The following is a 22,808-nucleotide window of genomic DNA, read 5'->3' as shown; positions in this document are numbered from 1 at the left end:
TACCAAAACAAACAATCAGCAAGATTACTGCACACCCCAAACATCATTGGGTGGGAAGAAATGCTGGAATGTTCCTAGCTCATCCTCTTTGGGGGCCCAAGCTATCCAGTTTTAACAACTATCTATTGCTGCATAACGAATTTCCCCCGGATTTAATTGTTTAAAACAACTGGTCTTGCCTGAGTCACCTGTGTGGCTTTGGTCATGTGGCTGACTGGAACAAGATGGCCTCACCTCATGCCTGGCTGGGCCTCCTTGACCACATCGTCTTTCATACTCAAGGAAGCTTCCTTACGTGGCAGGTAATGTTTTAAGGGAATGAGTGGAAAAGCTGCAAGGTTTCTTGAGGCCTAGGCTCAGATGTTGCAAAACCTCTCTTTCACCACATTCTGCTAGTTAGAGCAGGGCACAGCACTGCCCAGATTCAAGGGCAGGGAAACAAACTCCTCCTCTTTCTGGAGGGAGTGGCAGAATCACATTGCCCAGGAGCACACGTAGAGAGAGAGTTGTCGTAGTCTTTGTGAACAGTCTTTCACTTCAGTCTAGCACCTGGGCTAGCTGTTCCGTTTCTTTGCTTCCATCTGTCCTGTCTATGCCCTGGAGGCTGAACTCTACTGACCAGATTCCCACACATTTTTGCTCCGGGACTTCCGGTTGGGTGTTGCCAATGGGAAGTTGGCAAGACACTGTGTTCCAGCTCCCCAGCTCCCACCTGGCCCTGGTAACACAGTTCTCCTCTTTCCTTTCCTTCATAATGTAATTGAAGATATCAGTTATTATTTCCCATAGGTCCCCATGTGTCTATTAAATGTACTTGTGTTTCACAATCATCCTTACCACCTTTTCTCCAATTTCAAAGAAAGTTCAACATAATCCATTTACCTGTCCCTATGACCCTCTCTTCCTGCCTCCTCTGGGCTGATGCATCATGATTCATTCTTCCCACACACGTATCTTCATTTTGTCCTCTCTTGAGTCCTTTCCTTTAGCTTATAACCATGCTTAAGCTTCTCTTATATTCTCCTCTAGTTACTTTCCACTCCTTTTGGTTTTCTCTTTTGCTTCCAGATTTTTCAAGAGAGTTGCCCACATTTGCTGTCTCTGGTCACTTATTTCCTAAAGCCCTCCTAACCATAACTAGCCCTCTGCCTTTTTGAGGTCATTGCCAGTCCAGCTGACTAGATCTCTCTCCCTGTTTTGACAGCACTGATCTCTCATTCCTTCCGGAAACACTCCACTACTCCTTTACTGTCTGGACACTGCCTGGTCTGGTTCTTCCTCCTGCTCTGAATAGTCCTTATCTAGATCATCATCATGCATGCCTCTTTCTTAGTTCAACTTCTCTATCTTCCTCTAACTAGCCTTGGAGTTTAATGTTGTATTCCTAGAGAGCCAGTAATTTCTTCTGCTTGCAATTTCTTTGCCGAGGGTCAGGGGCAACATTTTGTACATACAGGGAGTTAATTTTGGTGCTACCATTTTAATGTAATATTTGGGAGAAAAAAAAATGATCCAACTGCATGAAATCATCAGCATGGTCAAGGTCCCCACGAATAGGCAGTATTCGTTTCATCACTATTTGCTCCTTTGCCTGGCAGCTGGCAAACTATAATTGTACGCACTCTGATTTCAGGAAAATTGAGATGGAAAAACTCTTGCATCTTAGAAGTAGAGGAACTGTAGTATATAATGTAATCCACACGAGGCTCCCCAAGATTCGCTCTCCATCTGCCTCCCCAACCCCGTTTCTTGCTACTGTGTGATTTGTGCTTACTGTACTAGTAGTGTGCCATGTCATTTGAATTTCCTCCTCACCTGCCATGCCTTTTTGTGCGTCTGTGTTTTCACCTGCTATTCTTTCTTTCTGCCGGAATTCTGTTCTGCACCTGACTGACATGGACTCATCTTTTGAGGCCATAGTCACACATGGCTGCCACCAGAAAGCCTTTGCTGCCCATCTCCTCCAAGGTTTGGTGCCTCTTCTCTGGGATGCCTTACTCCTGGTGTTCCTTCTGTCAGAGCACTTAATACATTGTGAATTTATTGCTCATTCACGCGTCTGTCTCCCTTCATTGTTTTGTTAGCTCTTCTATTACTAGCGTTTAGTCCAGAGCTCAGCACTGATTGATTCACAGTAAATATTTGATGGGGATATTCCTAACACCTTAGAGCTGATGAAATACTATAATACAAATAAAGGCTGTAATTGCTGTTTCTCTTCTAAGTGAGCTGTTAGCTTCATGACACCAAAACTATATTCTTCACTTTTTTTAAAAAAAAGTCCCTCTTACTTTAAAAAATTAACACGTGTTTCTAATGAGTAGACACAACAAATTGATGAAATTTTTAGTTTTCTTATTTTAATACATCTTATGAAAATAACCTAAGATAAGTAAGCAGAAACTTGTGGAGATTTTAGTCGTTTTATTCACTTTCCGAAAAGCAACCAACTTCTGCTGACATTAGATATATTAATCTTAGATTTTGAGAAGCTTGCTTAATTTCTAATGTCTAAATAATTTGACCATGGTTATGTTTGGGAACTCAGCAGTAGACAGCCACAGTGGAATATGGACTACTAATTCCCTTTCGCTCCTTAATAGAATTTGAACAAATTCCTGTCAAGAAATCCTGTTAGTGTACATGGTTCAAATAATCAGTTTGTAAGATAGCTCATTGAGAAAATGTGAAATAAAAAATAAAGTCTTCCATTCTCGTCCCATAATGTGATTTCAGTGAGTGTATGTTCTTGCATGATGAGCAAATGATTGTCATCCCCAAAAGTCTCAAGGGTCACGGATGTCATCTTAATAAAGAAATTAAAAGGTACATCTTTTCATGAGAAACCATGTAAATTCGTGACCTGTCGCAGAAAATAGTTCTCTAATTGGTTTTGTGTGGTGGTGCAGCAGAATCATTTTCCCCAGATATCACCCCAGTAAAGGACCACTGTACATCATTGTCAACAGCTAATGAAATCTCCCTAATAAGAGGGGGAGAACATAAATGTGGTTATCCTCATAAAATAAAAAGTTGGCTCATATTCCACTCTCACAACTAATATTTTCAGCTTCAGATAAAAAAAAAATTCTGTTAAAAAAACAGCTTAACACAGAGATTAAAATCTCATGGTTATGGAAAATGTCTTTAAAATTCAAATTTGTTTCATGTATGCTTAGTGGGCATTTCTATTCCTAGCAGCCAAATAGTTGTCCTGAATTCCCATGGCTATGTCTCTATATAGCACCAAATATGTGAAATGAAAACATCAAAATTTAATTTATAATAATACAGATGCCAAAGTCCTTGTGTATAAGACATCAGGGTGTTTGACTGACTTTTTTTTCAGTATATTTACCGATATGCTTCAAAACATGTAGCTTTACCTATCTGAAGAAGTAATTTTTAGGGAAGTGAAGAGGCTGTTGAGTTAGTAAAGGATTATGTGAAGGTTACACAGGAATGCTAGAGTTGATACCATAAGGCCTAGTCCTAAAACGTCAACAGAATAAACTAATTGACAAGGCAGACATTAAAAATTTTGACCCCATTTCAAATTTTTGCTCAAAAGAATGATTTCGTCTTTTGTTTTTGCAGATGTGGACCCCATTTCAACATTTATATTTTAGGCAAATGTAAATTCTGAAATTCTTTATATCAGTATTTTATATCAACTACTGATAGTATTCTCTTCTCTTTTAAAAACATGTCAAAGTATATTGTTTCTACCTTGTGACCTTTGTGTACTAGGCAACATGCCTGTTGACACTTGGCATTTATTTACATAAAATCACACTGGAGCAAAAGTTAATTTTGATCCAAGAATACATGGCCTTCAGAATAACTTTTCAGAAGATTTCCTTTGTTAGGAAATTTAAATTCATTTTACGAATGTATATGTGTTTTCCTAACTGTCTGATTAAAGATCACAAAGGAACTCTGGTTTTGCATCTCACATTAGCAGATGGTAGACAGATGGTTTAAATTAATATTAATTTTGGAAAACTTAGCTTAAATTGTTTATACTGAAGATTAAAAGTTGGAAAGCCAGCTAACATCTCCAGGGTTATTAGTACTTCCAAACCCACTTGAAAAGTAAAATCTAGAAAATCAAAACGTCTAGTTCTGAAGCAATCCACATATCACTCAAAAAGATAGTAGGAAAACACAATGCCTCGATGTTGAAGAAGATTAAAATAAGAACGAGAAAAAGAAAATACAGATCCTAGAGTGAAAAGAGCCTTGAAAAGTGTGAGAATTTCATCTACAAACAAATTGCTTTAAACTAATTGGAACTGACTTTTGAAAGAACCTATATACAATCAACTGCTTGTTTTGTAAAAAAAAAAATTAGCAATTGGCTGCTAATCTAAACCAGTTTTTTCAATTCAACCTTTGTTCCTTTTATTTGAAATTAACCTCATAGTTTCTTCCTATATTCTCACTCTCAAGGGTGTTGGTGGGGGGCAGACAGAGAAGGAGAGAGAGAGAGAATGTGTATATTTGTAATGAATTGCAGACAAAACAAAAACTCTAACATGCATACAGCTTCTACTTAAGCAGGCCCAATAACAGGTAGCTCATGCTGTCATGTGTGAATATATTTTTGTCTTTCTGCTTAGATTTAGATGAATGTAGAAAATTGGTATGAAAAATTTTTAAACATTTTCTAAAGATTGTTTGTTTTACAAACTAAATCTTTTATATACTCTGAATTTTCGGGAATAATTTAAAATAACCCTAAAGATAATTAGCAAAATCTTTTCATTTAGTGGAAGGAGAAAAGTATGAATCACCACCTGTGAAAATACACAGCTTTGCCTAAAATTATATCTTTTGCAAAATAAGCAAATTGACTTTTTTTCAATTATTTGTCAGGCAGATGCTAGCAATTTTATTTAATTAAACTGCTATGGTAAAGCAGGTGTCATAAAATATGCCCAAATCCAGTTGAGTCCTTTTATCTCTCCCCAGAGCAAAAAAAAAAAAAAAAAAAAAACAGAAACAAAAAACAAACAAACAAACAAAAAATCCAGTTTACATTGTAGAAGACAGCTTTGGGATTTGACCAGAGTATGTAGCCACTTCAAGCTTTACTCCCATTTCTAGATTGACTTGACTTATTAAATGGAGTGAATAAAATTCAGATCATATGATTCAGTTTTAGAAAAAAAAAATAATACATACACAAGTATACTTTAAAAAGTTCATGGGAAAATGGAATTAAAAGAAAATACCAATCTTTCCATGAACTTTTTGAAGTATATTTGTATATTTACATATATTAAAAACTTCAATTAAGGTTTTAAATTGTCAAACAAAAACACATTTATCTCATTTATATGATTAGGTTGAAAATTATTCTAAAACTTTATCCTAAATGTCTTGTACCAAATTGAATTTAATTTTTTTGGTGCCATTTGAATTACCAGAAATAACAAGGGAGTTGTCCATCTAAGAAAGCTACACGTGCGTGTGTACACACACACGCACACGCATGCTCACACACAGTAATAATGAAGTGAAGATAATAAATAATTAGATATTAAAGTTTTTAGGATCATCTAAACTTTATGTGTGTTCATGGACAGGAAAGCCTTATTAAATGCAATTATTGAGTACTATCTGCATAATATTTCTAATTAAAAGGAATCTTAAAATAGCACCCTAGTGGGAAGAAACCAGCACTGTATGAAAAAGAGAACAGTGCATGGGATGAAACTTACTGTCCAGGCTCTGCCACTAAAACTGGTGGCATGATCTTGGCCCCATACCTCTCTTGATTTTCTTTAGCTTTCTCAACTGATACATGCAGGGTTTGAGCTAGGAACTCCCTCAAGTCCCTGACAGTTTTGAGACAAAGTCCATAGTATGACTGTGTTCCTGAAGGTGACTCCTATGAGAACCACTTGGGACCTTGTCAAAAATATAGACTTGGAGATCACACCTCTAAGCCCTATAAAATCAGAATCTTGTTGGAATTTATATTTTTAACAATCACTCCAAGTTTTTCAATCAGATAAGGTTGGGAAACACTGGTATGTGGAAAAGATAAATGTCACCTCCTCAAGGAACCCTTGCTGATAACTCTAGGCAGACTGCTGTAAATTTCACTTCCCGCTTACCTTACGTGTCCAAACTTCTGCTACATCACTATCCACAATGGTACAATGTTTTGTTTTTTACACCTTTATATCTCAAGAGGAAAAGGATCCAACCAAGTGTTCCAATCTCCATAAATGTTGAATGAATGTGTGGATGAATGGATGAGTGGATGGGTTCTAGTTTGGAATGCTGTGTAAGTCACAGGTCAGTCTGTGACCATAGACATGTTAATACATCTCCCTGAGCCATTATTGTCTTATCTATAAAAATGAAAATGCTGGCATTTGTGACTTTTTCCTATTTTGAATTAGACATTTATTTGTGAGTACTTGCTTCATAGCATATCAGTTATTTGAGTTAAAATTATTATATCAGACCAAAGCTCATACCAAGTATGCAAAAGCTCTTTATGAAGCATAAGTAATAAGCAATGGAGTGACAGTCTACCAATTTGCTTTATTGTTAGGTTGTTTTATTGGGGATAAAATATGAAAAGTGTTTAAGTCAAAGGATTCTGAGAATATTTAAAGGATGTTTAAAATGTTTGGGTACTTCAGTTAAAATGACAATTGGAAAGTAAACTATCTTTTTAAAGGTCATTAAGAACTCCAGGATATCTAACTTCAAACTTCTAGAATTTTTCCTTCCACCTTCCATTTTTAAAGAAAACATATAACGGACCTTTGAATGAAAGGGATTTTTATTAAACTTTGTGCTTTACTGGAGTCTTTCTAATTTTGATTAAAGTATTTTCAAATTTAAGGTATTTATTTTTGTTTTGCTTCCAAACGAACTCATATTCTTATTTATTTCTTTTAGGGAAGTACATAACATTTATCTTGGACCCTTTCCAGTACCACTTACTATTGAAAAGTCACAAACACTTAAGCTTTCGACAATTCAGTAATAAGATAGTAAATAAAGCATTTGGTATCAAGAGCTTAGCAAGCAGTGCTGACCTGGATGATGAACTTCACACCTGCTATCAACTTTTGCAAGGCAAATCTTTGGACATACTCTTGGAAAACATGATGCAGAATCTAAGACAAGTGCTTGAACACAAACTATCAAAGACCACAAGTTGGAACATGGCACAAATGTTTACGTTCTGCAGCTCAGTAATATTTGAGGTCACGTTTATAACCATATATGGAAAAGTTATTGCTGATGACAGGAAAGACTATATCAGTAAGCTAAGGGATGATTTTATAAAATTGGATGACAAGTTTCCATATTTAATGTCCAACATACCCATTGAGCTTCTAGGAGATGTCAAAACTGTTCAGAAGAGGCTTATAAAATGCTTAACATCAGAAAACTTAGCTAAGTTACAAGGATGGTCACAAATTGTTCAAATGAGGCAAAACATTTTGGAGAAATATCTTGTGCATGAGGACTTTGAAATAGGAGGTAAGAGACTTCTGAATGATTACTTGCCTAAAATAAAATAATTTACCATAGACCTTTGAAATAAAAAGACAAAATGGTGACCTTGAAAATTTTTATGCTCTTTCTAATTGGCTAATGATAGAATGTTTTACTCTGAAGCAACCCTCTGTGATAATTGACTTTTTTTTTTTTTTGGCTGAGATTGTAAAACAAGATACTTAATGGTGATAATGAGAAAGAGTATAACTAAGCTGCATTTACTCCTCTTATCTCTTCCCCCACCTCCCTGTCCCCCACACACATTACATTTTAAACTATTCTCATTAAGCAGAAAATTAGACTTCAGAAGCCTATTGGTTCTCATTAGCATGCACTGATCCTTGGCTGGGTCTGTGTCCTAACATCTTTTAATTAGCACACTGCAAATCTAATCAGTGTAATAAACGCTATTAATCTTCCTTTTCACTTATTTTCTCCCAGCACATCATTTAGCCTTTCTCTGGGCCTCTGTGGCAAACACTGTTCCAGTTATGTTCTGGGCACTGTATTATCTTCTGCGACACCCAGAAGCTATGGCAGCGGTGCGTGACGAAATTGACCATTTGCTGCAGTCAACAGGTCAAAAAAAAGGGTCTGGATTTTCCATCTACTTCACCAGAGAACAAATGGACAGCCTGGTCTACCTAGGTAATTTATTTTTATCTGTTATGAAGAAAAGAAGGTACCTCTCTTCAAACTCAGTTTATCACTCAAAGCTGTTTACCAAGAGGTGGAGGACACAGCTGCCTAATTGACATAATAACACCCATTTACATCAATTATAAATTATGTAGTTTATAGCTGTAGATACTCTCATTGCATGTAAACATTAAGGCCTAGGTAATTAACTATGCAAGGTATGCAAAAGGCTAAACCAAAGCTTTGCGATTATTTGAAAAAAAGTTTATGCCTATTAAATCATTTGATTCTGAGCATCTGTTGGTGTGCTAATGCTTTCCAAACACTGCTGCACTATCTTGACAAGAAAAGTGTTTGGAGATCGAAAAAGAAAGTATTTCAGAAAGTCAACTTGTGTGCAAAATGTATTTATGCCTTCTTAAAATGGTGTCTGTATTTTCAGGCACAGGTTAGGATGTTTAATACAGCTTGGAGTGTATGATTCTCAAAAATGTAGTAAAAATGCTTTACACTAGAAGTGCATAATTTAAACACACTCAAGAAAAGAAAGGAAGGAAGAACTAGAAAGGAAAGCAGAAAGGAAGGAAGAAAGGGAGAGATGGAGGGAAAGAGGGAGGGAAAAAAACAACTATAGTCTACTCTGTGAAATGTCAGTACTTTATAAAGTATTCACTGGCTTGTGAGATTTACATGTTTACTATTTCGAATATGTTTGAGGTCAGTAGTGACTAAGTTTTTTTTCTATTTATACATGAGCCCATACATCAACGACATGAACTTTTGGTCACAGCTAAACAAATGGGATTATATCAAACTAAAAAGCTTCTGCACAGCAAAAGAAACAATTAACAGAGTTAAAAGACAACCAACAGAGTGGGAAAAAATATTTGCAAAATATACATCTGACAAAGGATTAATATCCAGAATATATAAGGAACTCAAACAACTTTACAAGAAAAAAACAAGCAACCCAATTAAATATGGGCAAAAGAGCTAAGTAGGCATTTCTCTAAGGAAGATATACAAATGGCCAACAGACATATGAAAATAATTGCATTCTCCTTTACTGGTTTTGAGAAGGCCCTTCACTGTCATTATCTGAATGAACTCCCCAAATTAAATTCCATATCAATGATTTAGTCTCCATTTCCCCCGTATGGACATTTCATCTTGTAGTATCCTTTAGGATACAATACCCAAGTCCTTTCGGACAAATGCAGGAATAAGTGTTTACGTATCGCCCTTCCTTTACTCTTCAACAATGTAGGCAAGTGTTTTAGCCTATGTTGCACTCAATATTTTATCTTTTAAATATGTTCCAGGTTCTTTGATGGGAACTGGTGGGAGCAAATGCCCATCCTGTCTTGGTCAGTGTTAATCACCAGTGAGCATGGAGAAGAATGGCCCAAGTGTTTTAGAGATTGTTCGTGCTGGTCAGACTAAGACTCATCAGAGGCAATGGCAGGAAGTGTGCCTTGTACTTGCAGTCAATTGGGAAAAATGTATCACCTTGTAGTTTGCCATCTTTAGCATACATTATCAAAAAAACTATCTGCTTTAAGAAAGAGAATAATCCCAACCACATTAAAATACAAATATTCTTTTTTTTTTTTTGAAGAATTATTGGGGAACTAATACACAAAATTTGTGTAAAATTCTGGATAGTTGCCTTCACTTGGATACACAGTATTTTCTGGGTAGAAGATTTACAGTTTCTATAAAGATCTAAGTTGCATTTTCCATATATTCAAGTAATTTCCATTGCATTTTGTGAATAAGATGATGTGTATTGGGAAGCAGTGCAAATAAACTTCCAGGAATACGTGTTTGTATTCTGTACACTGTTATTACTCTTAAAAATTTAATTGAAATTCATTAAGTCTCTTTTTACTCCCAACTCCTTGCTATTGACCAAAAATATACTTTTTAAATTGGGCTATTAAAGCAGAAACATTTAAATTTATTTGGCCAGAAGAAATGGCAAATTACAGAGCTATCTTTTGGGTCTATTTAAGTCCATAGCTAGAGATAGATACTTTCATCCTTGGATTCCTCATAAATTTACAGCTGTCCTATCATCAAAAAATGAATAACAGTGAAAAACATCTCAAGTGAGTTTAGATCCACCTGGATAAAGGAAGTTCCTTCAATAGCCAAGAAGGTTCATCATGAGCTCGGTTACCAGCAGAGGCCAGTGTTGTTCATTATGAGAATTTAAAATGATGGAACCGGTTGTGATCTTCTAGAAAATAGTATGTATTTTTTTCTTTCACAAGATTGGTTTTATGCAGATCAGAGCAAATGTTTATATGAATCAGTTATATGATAGATAACCTCTGCATCTAGTCATAGGTCAATCACGAGTATTTCTCTACATCAGAACAACATGAACAGTATATGCAAAGGCAAGATTTGCACAACTACTTATTTACAATGTACCACATGGTTTGAGTGTATATGCCTGTTCTCACCTCCTTAAGGGAAAAGTTCTATGTAAATACAGTATCTTTAAAAAAGATATCTTGAATTTTTATCCTTATAAGAAAAAAGATCACAGAGATGAAATGAATGCTGCATTTTTGATGTTAAAACAGCAAAAGGAAAGGAAATTTTCTTTTTTACAGAGATTTTGCATGTCAGCACACTTTGATTATAAAGGAGGGTTGAGAAAAAAGCTAGAATGCCATAGCCTGTTTAAGTAATTCAAAGCAATCATCTGTCGTAAGAGGTTATGATAGATTTGTGCTTTTTCCAATTCTCTTGAGAGACTCTTTTTAAAATCATTCTACTCTTTTATTTGAGACAAAGAAAATATTATATTTTTATGTATTTATATATCATATTAAATAAAGATTCTGCTTATGATAATCTCTCTAAAAATTTGTATCTATTAATGTTTAGTAAAGGTCTCCACAATTATATTTAAATGAAAATTTAAAATAACTTAGTAAAGACAATGAAGTTCAGATAACTGTTACTTGGGGCCTAAATCTCAATAGGGAAAGTTGCTGATAGAATGGAAGTTTCAAAACTCTGAGAGAAAAGTAAGATCTTTTGAGTTTTCCCAGAAAGAAAAAGCTGGGGTGGAGGCTGGATTTAGAACATTTCAAATATAGGGAAAAGAAAGGAATAAAAGATGATTCAGAGAAACAAAGTTAAGAAAAAAGATAATACAAGGAAAGGAAGCTCTCAAAGTTGAAATTTTGCTAAATAGATAGCAAAAAATCTTGATGAATGCTTCTTCTTACGATTTACCTGAATAATGTGTATGAATAACTTAACATAATGACACCTAGCAATAGATGCTACCTATTGTTATCGTGAAAATGATGTTGAACCTCTACAACATTCCTATGAAGTTTATATTGTTTTCTCCATTTTCGATTATTTGCGAGCCAAGCCGGCATCATATCCACGTTTACCTTACCGCACAGAAGTGCTCTTTCTATGCAAACATGCTCCAGTAAGACCATAGGGCAAAGTGGTTTATAACTCCTGAATGGCTCAGGTGTATTGCAGGCACTAAATTTTGTTCAATTACACTTCCTGAAATCGAGCAAACTTACATAGTCCACTTGAGGGATATTGGAATAAAAGGAAGCACCATAAAACTACAGCTAGGCAAAAACTATAATACTTTTTAAAAAAGAGATCATATATGGTAATAATTTTAGAATTATGAGCATTCAGTGATTTCCCATCAAAATTCTATAAAGATTTTTAAGCCCATTGTTTGTGAGCAATTTCTGAGGGAAGAAACCTAGAGAGGAATAATCCGTTGGAAAAAGTAAAGGTCCTTTAATAATAATGAGCATTAGACATAGTTTGTGTGCATTGTATTAATGATTTCAATATTTCAAAGCAATTTTATAGACTTATATTGTTTTATGTGATCTTCACCAAGATACTCTGGGGGACTGTGGCAGATATTATTTTGTCATTATTTGTACAGATGAGAAAACTCTCAGGCCACTAAATAACTTGCCTGAGGTCATGGAGGTGGTAAAGAAGAGAGGCAGGAATTCAACTTGGGGTTTTCTGACCACACTGATGCTTTTCCCCTCAGACCTGTCTGATGCGAGAGCCTTTGAAATCCTTTTTCATTGTCCCAGCTAAGAAGGGAGAGGAATTCTTTATATCTCTGTTCCACAAAGCCTGTCAAGATATGCACATGGGAAAGATCAGGAAATGTGGGCCAAATGATGATACGGTTAACAGAATTTTTAACTTCAGGATCAGATGTTATGAAGGATAATATTAATCATTATTAATTGACTACGTGCCAGGCACTGTGTTATGTGCTTTATGTGTATTAGCTTACCTAATTCTTGGATATTATTATTTTCCTTAAATTATTGGGTAACAAGATTCAAAAATATTAGTTAACCATCCCAACCTATAACTAGATAGTAGAAGAACCAGAAATCGATGCCAGATGTGTCTAACTCCAGTGCCTACCCGTAACTACTGTCACCTCAGGCAAAAATGCTGTAGAAATGGACCAGGGACCTTGACCACTGTTTTTTTAACAACAGACATATGCACCACTGATTCTGAAATGCAGTTGCATTTGAGGGTGAGGACAAGAATAGAGCTTCACATTAGAATCTTGTGGGTATTTTTCACAATAAAAATAAACGTTTCATTTTAGAATAGTTTTAGATTTACAGAAAAGTTAAAAGAGAGTTAAAAGAGAATTCCTATACACCCCTCACACAGTTTCCCTTATTAACATTAGTGTGTCACATTTATCACAATTACATTATTTTCAAAAAGCTCACTCAATATTATAAAATAATTGTGTATTTGAAAAATTAAAAGTGTACATAATTCAGACAATAGTGAAATTTAACAAAATCCTTTCCTCTGATGGGGACATACAGGAGGTATAAATTCTACTTACTGCATATTAGGAACTTCTAACTGGAGTAGAGGGAAGAGGCATCTTCTACAAAGAGATGCATCTGAAACTCAGAGAACTAAGTAATGAGAGTTTTACATGTAGTATAAGGAAACATTGGTTAAAAAGTGAAAAAAATATTGATTTGGATTTAAACCAAGTTTGCAGTTTAGCACAAAGCTAAGGGGGTTAGATAATATAACAAATGATGGAAATAGAAGCTGAAAGGACTGAAAGGGAACATTAATGAGGATGCAGATGATTGTACTTGGGTCTAAGCATCAACTGCATGAGAGTAGCATGGGGAAATGTGTGGCTTCACAGAAAGAGTTTAAGGCAGTGGTTCTCAGCCTTGAGTGTTCATTGGAATCATCGGGGGAGCTTTGGGATGCCGTCTTCCCTTTTTCCACCAGCAGCAGTGGCTCAGTGCTCTGGGCAAAGTAGGACCTTAATAAGCGTTTATTCAACATATGAATGTTGAATTTACTTTTCTATATCTTTGTAATCCAAAGACTGTGGCTATAATGCAGAGTGAAGATAGGCATTTGTACCAACTCAGATTTATTTTTATCTTTACTTCAACTATGCAAGTATTAAGCCAAAGATTAGTGATTTGCCTCAAATTATACGATTAACAATCACAATTTCTTATTTACTTTCTCATCTGTCTTGAAGGCAACTTTTTAGAAACACATGCACACACATCTTGAGCCCCACTCCAAATCATCACACCTTCTAGAGCACTGCACCTTTGCCCCTTTCTCCACCTTCTCTTTAAGGCCACCCAGGTGTTCAGCCCCAGAGACTGTGGCAGGGCCTGGCTGTTCATTTTGCTGCAGCCATCACTGCTGCCCACTGATGACCATGGCTAATCAGATGGCGTGCCAGCCTGCACCAATCATTAAGATGACCCAAATTAACAGGCTGGCCTTGTCACAGTACATTCATTCTACATATAGAGACATGGCCTAAGTGTGAGGCAGAAACCCGGATGTGCTTATTTGTGTTTGCATTGTAACTTGCATTATTGATTGTCATGAGCTGCTTTAGTGCTTTACATCTGCAAATGAGAATCATCTGTCAATTATTACAGGCAGCATTGAGGTCTGCAGGCAAAAGAGAAAGTATATATACCTTTTCCTACCAGGATTTTCTTTCATTTGCCATTTTCCTTCACAGTTATGTTGTAAAGCATCTTAGCTCAAGAGATTCCCCAGCTTTTTGCTTAGGAGGGATATTTAATCAGAATAGATTTATATCCTGAAAGGAGAAACAAGTCTTCCTTACCCAGGTGAAGAAGGTAGAGCAGGCTCTGGATTGTGAGGTTATTGTGGGAATTTTGTAATCCAATTTCCTAAGGTATACCGATCAGCAAAGCTCAGTTCTTAATCAGACACAGGCAACCTTATCTTAATCACAATTGCAATTGTTGACACCTTGCATTGCCAGTTGTAAGTTTTATCACCCAAATATTTGCAGCCATTTTTTACAATGCATTCTAATTATTAAAGGGTCCTATTACCTGCTAAATATTAGTATAAATTAACAATCCATTATGCACAATAAGTTGTATAAAACATTTACAGACAGAGATCATGTCTAATTAAAATGAACTTCCATATGAATGCCAACTACACTAATGATTCTCAATGACCTTTTATTACCTGCAGTCCCCTGTTTTGGCTGGATGATTGACAGCTTGCTGTTTGGCTACCATGTTGAATTTCAGCTGACACGACTTTTCATTTTAACTCAATTTGCCCGCCTATCACAAGCTGGTAGCAGGCCAGACCCAAGTCACCCAGCTTTGCCTCAGCAGCTTGCTCTAGTTCTCATTAGTACGCATTTATTCAGTGGAAATTGGAAGACAAATGCTTGAAGGCATGTGAACTAAGTATAGCAAATTAGGTTTAAAGACTGAATATTTATAAGTATATGGAAAGTTTTTTTTTTTTTTTAATTCTAGAGTGAATTGAGAACCGAGTGCTAGCTTTGATATAAAAGAAATGAAGATAGAAGGAGGAAGATTCTAAGAATAATAATACTATAAGATTTTTCTTTCCATTTTGGAAATATGTATAATCTCTTTGACAACACCTTATCAAATAAAAACCTGGCTTCTCTTTCATGGAGTGCTTGCACAATGAAGTTTAGCACCTCGTGCGTGAGAAGGGGGGAAAAAATGAGGGTCATGTTCATTTGTTTCTTGGTTATCCCTTGGTATGTTTTAAATTGCCTTGTTTGTTCGGCACTAGCACAGAAACAGATGTTGCTCCACCGTGCAGGATAATTTACTGTACCTCCTGGTGCAGCATGGAAGTCCTCCCAGGGCCCAGCTGGTCTGTCAGTGGCACTGGCTGGTGTCTGCTCAACTATGACAACTACAAGTAGAGGCTGCAATTTTTTTATTATGCAGTTGTCATTCTTCTCAATGTATAGCTCTGCATGCATCCGTGCTGGGGCTGGTGGAAAAGCTGCTGGCTTTGTGTCTGTGTGTTGCACTGCAAATCCACTAAGCCTGACTCTTCACTGTTGATAATAACGCAACTCATTACTTTTGTCATCTAATGATTATGGGCATGATCGCTCAGAGCAAGAGCCAACCTCATCTTGCACACATAACTGGTACTGGAAGGTAAAACAGATTTGTCACTTACGATCTGACCGCTAAGCCACACTTTGTGCTCCATTATTGTGATTAACTTCTGCATAGGATATGCTTGCCCAGTTGTCATTTGTGACACTGCAGTGGGCACAAGCTGCCATGCTTCCCCAGAACACATCAGCCAATCGGATGTGACCATGTTATTTGGACTGTTAAATGCCTACCCGGTCACAGCAGCCACCCCACAATTATTTTGCTTTTGTATTTCTTCTTCCCACACCCCTACTGGACTTGTTGGGTGAACAGCACTGCTACATATGTCAGCTACCATTTCACACCACAAGCTAAAATGATGCTATGCTGTTGTTGATCCAACAGAGCCAGCAGCAGTAGACGGAAAGCCGACCCTTGCTTTTCACCATGGAGCTGTTGGCCGTTGGTGTCCTGCCAGCTAAAATCCGTCATGTCAGGTGCCTTGTGGCTATCTGCAGTAGAGTCCATGTTCCAAAACCAAAGTTCTTTTCTGGCCTCATCACCAACAAACCGATTTGACTCTGCCTGATTATAATAACGAAGGAAGTCCAAGAGAATATGCACAGCCTCACTGTACGTCACATTGAATCACTGCACTGGCCACACAGAGCTGACCGCAGCCTCATTTCTTTAGACAAATAAACGCTTAAGGAAAAACCTCCTGGGAGAAGGCACCCAAAGCTACTTGATATCCCTATGCAAGCTGTGCATAGATTTAAATTTTACTGAAATAACATTTCTTTTTGTTTTTTGGCTGATGCAAGCCCTCACTGATGGGCCTGTCTTTAATAATCTAATAATTGGGTACTCTGTGTTTCAGAGCTTTGCTGAACACTAAGAGACTAGGCTGCGTGTGTGTGTGTGTGTGTGTCTGATTTCTAAATTGCAAGACATAAACACAACCATTTGTTATGTGAAGAGGGAAAAAACTCCATGTGGATCTCTTTTTCACATTGCTGATTAGAAAGAATCAAGCTTTATATTCTAGGACCCATTCACGCTGGTGGAAACATAGTCAGTTTTGATTATGAAGGGAGAGATGCAGACCTAGACAGGAGCTACACGCTGATATGCATGCTATCAGAATGATTTATGCAAATTATGCATATTATTCCCAAAGGAATTCCTCCTCAAACTGCCAGGATAAATTGCCGGAAATTAGCCATAAAATCTGTCGTGCTAGGAGCAAAAGGTGAAGGCCACTGGGAAAGCAAGGACATTCAGCTTCTGGAATCTTCCAGGATATGATGGTGGCTGTTATTATCCCTGGATGCTGAGGAAAATATGGTTTTCCTCTGAATCCGATAAAAGTATTTTCCCTTTGAAATTTTTCCAGCAAGTGCTGACTCACATTTTATTTACAGCCAGCATAAAAGAAATTAAGTGTTAAGCTGTTTCAGAAAGCTCTACTACAATTACTTTACTGTTAACTGCCTAAGTGGTTATTAAATGGTTAAGCCTGGCTTTAAAGTCATCATTGTTCTAAAGGCTGGTGAAATAAGCAGTGTACTAAAGTGTGGTCTTAATTTCCAATGTGTATACCCATAACACAGCCTTTCTCTCTTCCAGACCATTCTTTCCTACATAAATCCCAATCTATGATTTTCTGCCCAAGTACAGCACTGCTGCATCCTCCTTGTGAAATGCCCCCAAGCTGTGTAGGGGCCAGGCTACTTCCCCTTGTCCCCTTCTCCCCTTCTCCATCCACAGCCCCCTTGGCTCTGTCTTGGTGCTCAATGGACGTGGTGAAGAAACACTTTCTTTTTCAATCAAGGTTATTAGTAATGAGTTTAATGCCAAATTAAAAGCACTTTTCAGAAGCAGTCATATTTTAATAAGCTGTTGTTTGTTTCCTTCAGAAAGCACCATTCTTGAGGTTTTACGACTGTGCTCAATTTCAAGCACCATTCGGAGTGTTGAAGAGGATTTGGCTCTCAATTCAGAGACCGGGGAGTACTGTGTGCGAAAAGGAGACTTAGTAGCCCTCTTTCCTTCAATCGTACATAAGGACCCCGAAGTCTTTGAAGCTCCAGAGGTAAATAAACATCATGCCTGTTGTCGCTACTTCTCAATTACTGCAAGCACATTCCTCTTGCTAGTGACCTCTGTCTCTTCCTCTCACCATTTTGTTACAGAAAGGATTTGAGACAGCTTGATGACTTCTGTTTTTCCTTCTAATGGGAAAGTTTTCCTCTCTACGGAAGTGTTTCCTAAGGATCTATCTTAGGTTTCATGATATATAGATAGAATACAATGATGAGACTAAATGCTAGTTGCTTCAAATGAAATGGACATTGCACCTTGGCCACCAATACCTTTAGGCCAAAATTAGATTTGCTTGGCAGAGAATTATTGAAAACCATGGAGGGCTAGATGTTGACAGGTGGCTTGGAAAATAAATAATGACAACTCTTTTGTTAAGTGTTTTCAATGTGGAGTTAACTATCCCAAAGTCAAATACCATCATTGCTATGTTAAGCCTATATACTTTTTTCACCTCTTATTAAAGGTATGTGCCCCTTCTTGATCAATTAGTACAGCATTATCAACTTGAGATTGTAAAGCTGCTGCTTATGGGTGAAGCTCTGACGGTAATTGTGTCATCTCCTTATATTTTTTTTCTGAAGCTGGAGTTAATGACTATCAAAGACTGGAAATTAATCCACCCTGGTTCATCCCTTAATACCTCTTCGAGATTCACCACCTGCATGCAAATTGAATGCAGTCATATTCTGTCTGTGCATCTCATAAAGTAATGTTGCTGCAGCGGTTTTTATGTGTAAAATGTCTTTTTTCAAAGGGATACTTCTGTGCTGTTTTTGAGCAGTTCTCAGCTGAACCACTTTTAAACCCAGTTTCTAAGTTAGATGTTTTGCAGCCAAGCTGGATTACAATATTGCTGAATTTTAGAAATTGATTAGAAGAGGACAGACTTTAAATACAATAAGATAGTTTGCATTTATTTCATCAGCAAAGGCAAATGTTTTGGATGTGGGGGAAGGCACATATGGTTTCTGTGTGTTTCAGAAGAGACATTATATGAATGATGATAGCAAATAGGATATAGAGTATTAGGGAGTGAGAGAATGTTCCACAGACAACATGCTTTATAACCACATTTGTAAATATCAAAAAAAAAATCTACACATAAGTAGATATTTAATAAATATGTTAATAAATAGCTAATATCTGAAAAATATTTTTAAATTTTAAAATAACTTCATTTCTATCCGTAATTTTTCATTATTTTAACTTATTATTTTTGTTACATGATTATTTCATTAGTCATTACATTTACTATTCCTGTCACAATAATAAAATTGATCTTAACGTTATCAAGAGATACCCAATAAATGTTTACCAGATTGCAACTGTCTTTACAGCACTGTTCTTGGAGCTTCTCCTATTTCCCATCCCACCCAACTTCCATGATGAAAGGGACCTTGATTTAGATTTGTGGGAATTTAAAAATCAAAGTTAAAAATTGAAGGTGTGCTAATTTATATATTTTTCCCTGTGAAATACTAATAGTGATACCCAAAGTTTACATAATAAATCGAACAACCTTAATAGTAATCAGAAGGGTTTGCCTCATACTAAATTAATGGATGAACAAAATTGCAATACTGTGAACACTGATTTAGCATCATTAGGGTAGCCTTAAGTTAGGTTGATGAACACTCACTATTATTTACTAGATTTAACATTAGCCAATTATGCCTGACTAATGTTAAAATTAGCTAGCTGATTTTTTGCCATGGCATTGTTTTCTTGAAATTAGTTGTGAAATGCTGATGATTCCTGACACAGAAAAGATGTTATAGTTCAGAGCCACTTTATTTGACATACCCAGGTCTTATTTATTCTATAAACATTTGCTGAGCACTTACCACTGTCAAGGCATATGGGTTTATTCCTTTGGTTCTTAACAACTTAGGATAGCAATAAGTAGATGCTATAGGAGCTCATTTAACAGATGCCCATCCCAAACTACCATGCACTGACAGTAAAGAAGAGAAGAAAATTCTGGAAAAGTCTGTCTTTGGCCGTTTGTCACTGACAGCCCTGGCTCAAAAGCTTATCAGAGACTGGTATTCATCACTACCTTTTGTATCCTACAGACCTTGAATGGGAAGACCAGGCCTTAGATGTAGAAAAGAGAGAGTAGCTGTTTGGCCAAAAATACGAGGAAGACTAACTCCAGATATATGTATGGCTGTTCTTGAAGGACAGAGAGGCTGGAGAGTCTTAACGGAACATAGGTTCTCCCAACCCAACAAGGCATGGATTCACAACTTCCAAGCTCCAAGAGACTCTAGATGACTGCATTCCAAAAACAGGCAATGGTCTTCCTTCACACTTTAGGGCTTTTGCACATGCATCTCTGTATTCCTGGAATATCTCTGCTTACTTGTCCACCCAGCAGTCTCCAAATTACTCCCCAGGTAATCACCTTAATCACATTTTCTTTGCCCATGTTTCTAATTCCCACCTCATTCTTCAGAGGATTTGCCATCGCTGCCTCTGTGGCCTGTGCGCACCTTTGTTACAGTGCATACCACACTGTATTTTGTAATGACTCGTTTACTTGTCTGGGCTCCCATGTTCTGTAAGCTCCGGAAAGGGAAAGACCATGTCATCCCCATCTCTGTATTCTCAGTGCCCACCCCACAGGAGGTTGTCTGTATAAATTGAATAAATAAGGGGAAGCTTGGATGAGTGAATGTGCTGAAAGTAAAAATATGCTTCAGTTAAAATTTTAAATCACTACAGATATTGTACATTCAAATATGTACTGGGCCTAAATAGATCAAATAAAGAAGTGGCTTGTATATAAATATAGCAATACTATTGGGAGTGATAAGAACTATGGTGAAAGGAGGCATCTAAATAGCACCACTGAATGCTTCTGAACTAGTCCTCAGCTCTTGCAAGCATTTTAGACATGGTTTGGCCAAGCCATTATGATTTTTTTTAAAGAGAATCTGAACAAAAGAAAAAAAGCACTTTTGGATGAAACTTTGAATTTTTCAATGTTTGGAAAAATAAAATTTAAAACACAATGTGGGATAAACAAAATGTGTTTTGAGAACTAACTGGGCCTGTGAGCTACCATCCTGTAGCCTCTGTGTTAAAAATTACTCTTATTCTCAATATCAATTCTTAGGTTACTGTAATGTTACCCACTCAGGTGGCTCTTGTTTATGTGGTAATACAAATTATCAAATGAAATTTACAACAATGAGACAGCACAAAGGAAACATCCGATCTTGATTCTTTCTTCCTCTTTTTTTATAGCTATAAATGCTATCTAACAAAGTCTAGATAATCCACTAGGAGTGAATTGCTTTTTAAAATTTTCTGAGGGTTTCCCCAAATTTATATCCAATATCAGCCAGAATTCACACAACTGGCTTTCAAATAATCAGTAATAAATGGTGATGATTTCTTTTCTGCCAAAATGCGGTATGCAGAACTAGAGCTATGGAGAGGACTAAATCTGTTGGTTGGTTTTCCTAGGTTCAAAGATGCAAAGGGATAATGGTAGGCCTGATGATACTTGGGCTAGGAAGAGACAGAAAACATTTAGGATGGCAACATACTACCAGAAACATGTAGCTTCCTAAGGTAAAGAAATGCAGTGAAACAACATAATTCCAAAACCTTTGGAGTATCCTCCAAAAGCTCTGAATTTGAAAGTCTTATTTAACCTCATACAGTTCTTCCCTTTCTACTTCTCAGAACTCTAGAGATAATAAAATGATAAATGAATTTGAAAGCCCTTGAAAAGATTCTCAATCATTATACAAATTGTAGTATCAATATTATTTTTATTATTGTCATTCTTCTTAGATTATACTAGTCATGACAAATGAGGAAATACTCCAAATAATTTTTTGTCTGTATCTCAAACTGGAGTAGAGATTGTGGCACTAGTAGACTTCAGGGAAACAAGCATATACTGAGCATCTACTATCCAAAAAGCACTTTGATAGGATGACACAGAAATAAAACAGGTCCCCACATTTAATTGCTTACAGAATAGGGACTCAGCTTTGTCATGTGACTATTTTCTCATAGCCAGAGGCTTCATTTTGAAAGGGGTTCTGCCACACCAGTAAATTGGCACTTCATACCTACCATATAGGGAATAGCAGTGTGCTGGTAAACCAGAGCTCCAAAAAGCCCTGATTTGTAGCATTCGACAATTTTTGTGGTGTAAATACTCCCACCTCAGTCAATTTCATGTTACCAGAGTGAAGAACCTAAACACTAAGTCAGGAAGAGATGTGCACACTCTCACAAAATGGTACAAGCTGGCTGCAGCACACCCCGATTTGAACTCAGGTCATGGAAAGAAAAAGGGACTTCTGCGCTCTGTTGTCTTGCCCCCAGCAGGGCTGTAAACCAGGGACAACAGTCGTCCCCTTAGTCATCCATTCAAAACATTGACAGGTTTTGCTTTTTACTAGGAAGCCATATCTTTTGTTTAATTTAGATTTCTATACCCCAAATTATGAATTGAGTGGATAGAAGACATGATCATATCGTGTGTCACCTACCTCAGCAAGACCATATTTTATGGTTTTGTAATTTCAATGCTTTGCATACAGAAAGTGCTAAAAAAAAATCTGTTGAACCGAACTAAACATAGTATTTAGAGAAAGATTAGGGTGTTATGCAATCTTCCTTTGTCACATATACCAAAATTTTTTCTCTATCCAGAAAATCGTGTCTTCTATCCAATCCTGATTTCTAGTACTTCAATATTATACCATTTTCTACTATTTGTAAACACTGAATATTCATCTACTCATTATTCTCTACATGTTTATTTACTCATTCAATATCTGTGTTTTCTTCAGAACCGTGAAGATTGCTTTTAAAATATACTTTATTCTCATGTATTTATTCATTAATTCAACAAACATATATGGAACCTCTACTATGGGAATAGCATTGTGTTGGAGGTTTTAAAAATACAGGGATAAATAAGACAGTGTGTTAGCTCTAATTCCCTGGGATTTCTTGGCACTGCCCTCTCCTGTGGGTTAGCTCTGTTTCCAGCCTGGTGGGCAGGAGAGCTGCAGCAGGTCC

The 22,808-nt window shown here is 36.7% G+C and overlaps 1 protein-coding gene across 1 annotated transcript in view; it reads left to right on the top strand.

Moving 5' to 3' along the window:
- The window catches only part of LOC134364033 (cytochrome P450 7B1), a 191,842-nt gene that overhangs the window by 164,805 nt on the left and 4,229 nt on the right, over positions 1–22,808 (top strand). The window contains exons 3-5 of the mRNA XM_063079938.1: positions 6,925–7,515; positions 7,975–8,181; positions 17,570–17,745. Coding sequence (XP_062936008.1) covers positions 6,925–7,515; positions 7,975–8,181; positions 17,570–17,745 — 974 coding nt within the window. The remainder of the gene's footprint in view (positions 1–6,924; positions 7,516–7,974; positions 8,182–17,569; positions 17,746–22,808) is intronic.

Source organism: Cynocephalus volans, chromosome 15, assembly GCF_027409185.1.
Source record: "Cynocephalus volans isolate mCynVol1 chromosome 15, mCynVol1.pri, whole genome shotgun sequence".
Classification (NCBI taxonomy): domain Eukaryota; kingdom Metazoa; phylum Chordata; class Mammalia; order Dermoptera; family Cynocephalidae; genus Cynocephalus; species Cynocephalus volans.
Note: the sequence above shows the minus strand (reverse complement) of the source record. Positions and strands in the feature narration are given on the sequence as shown.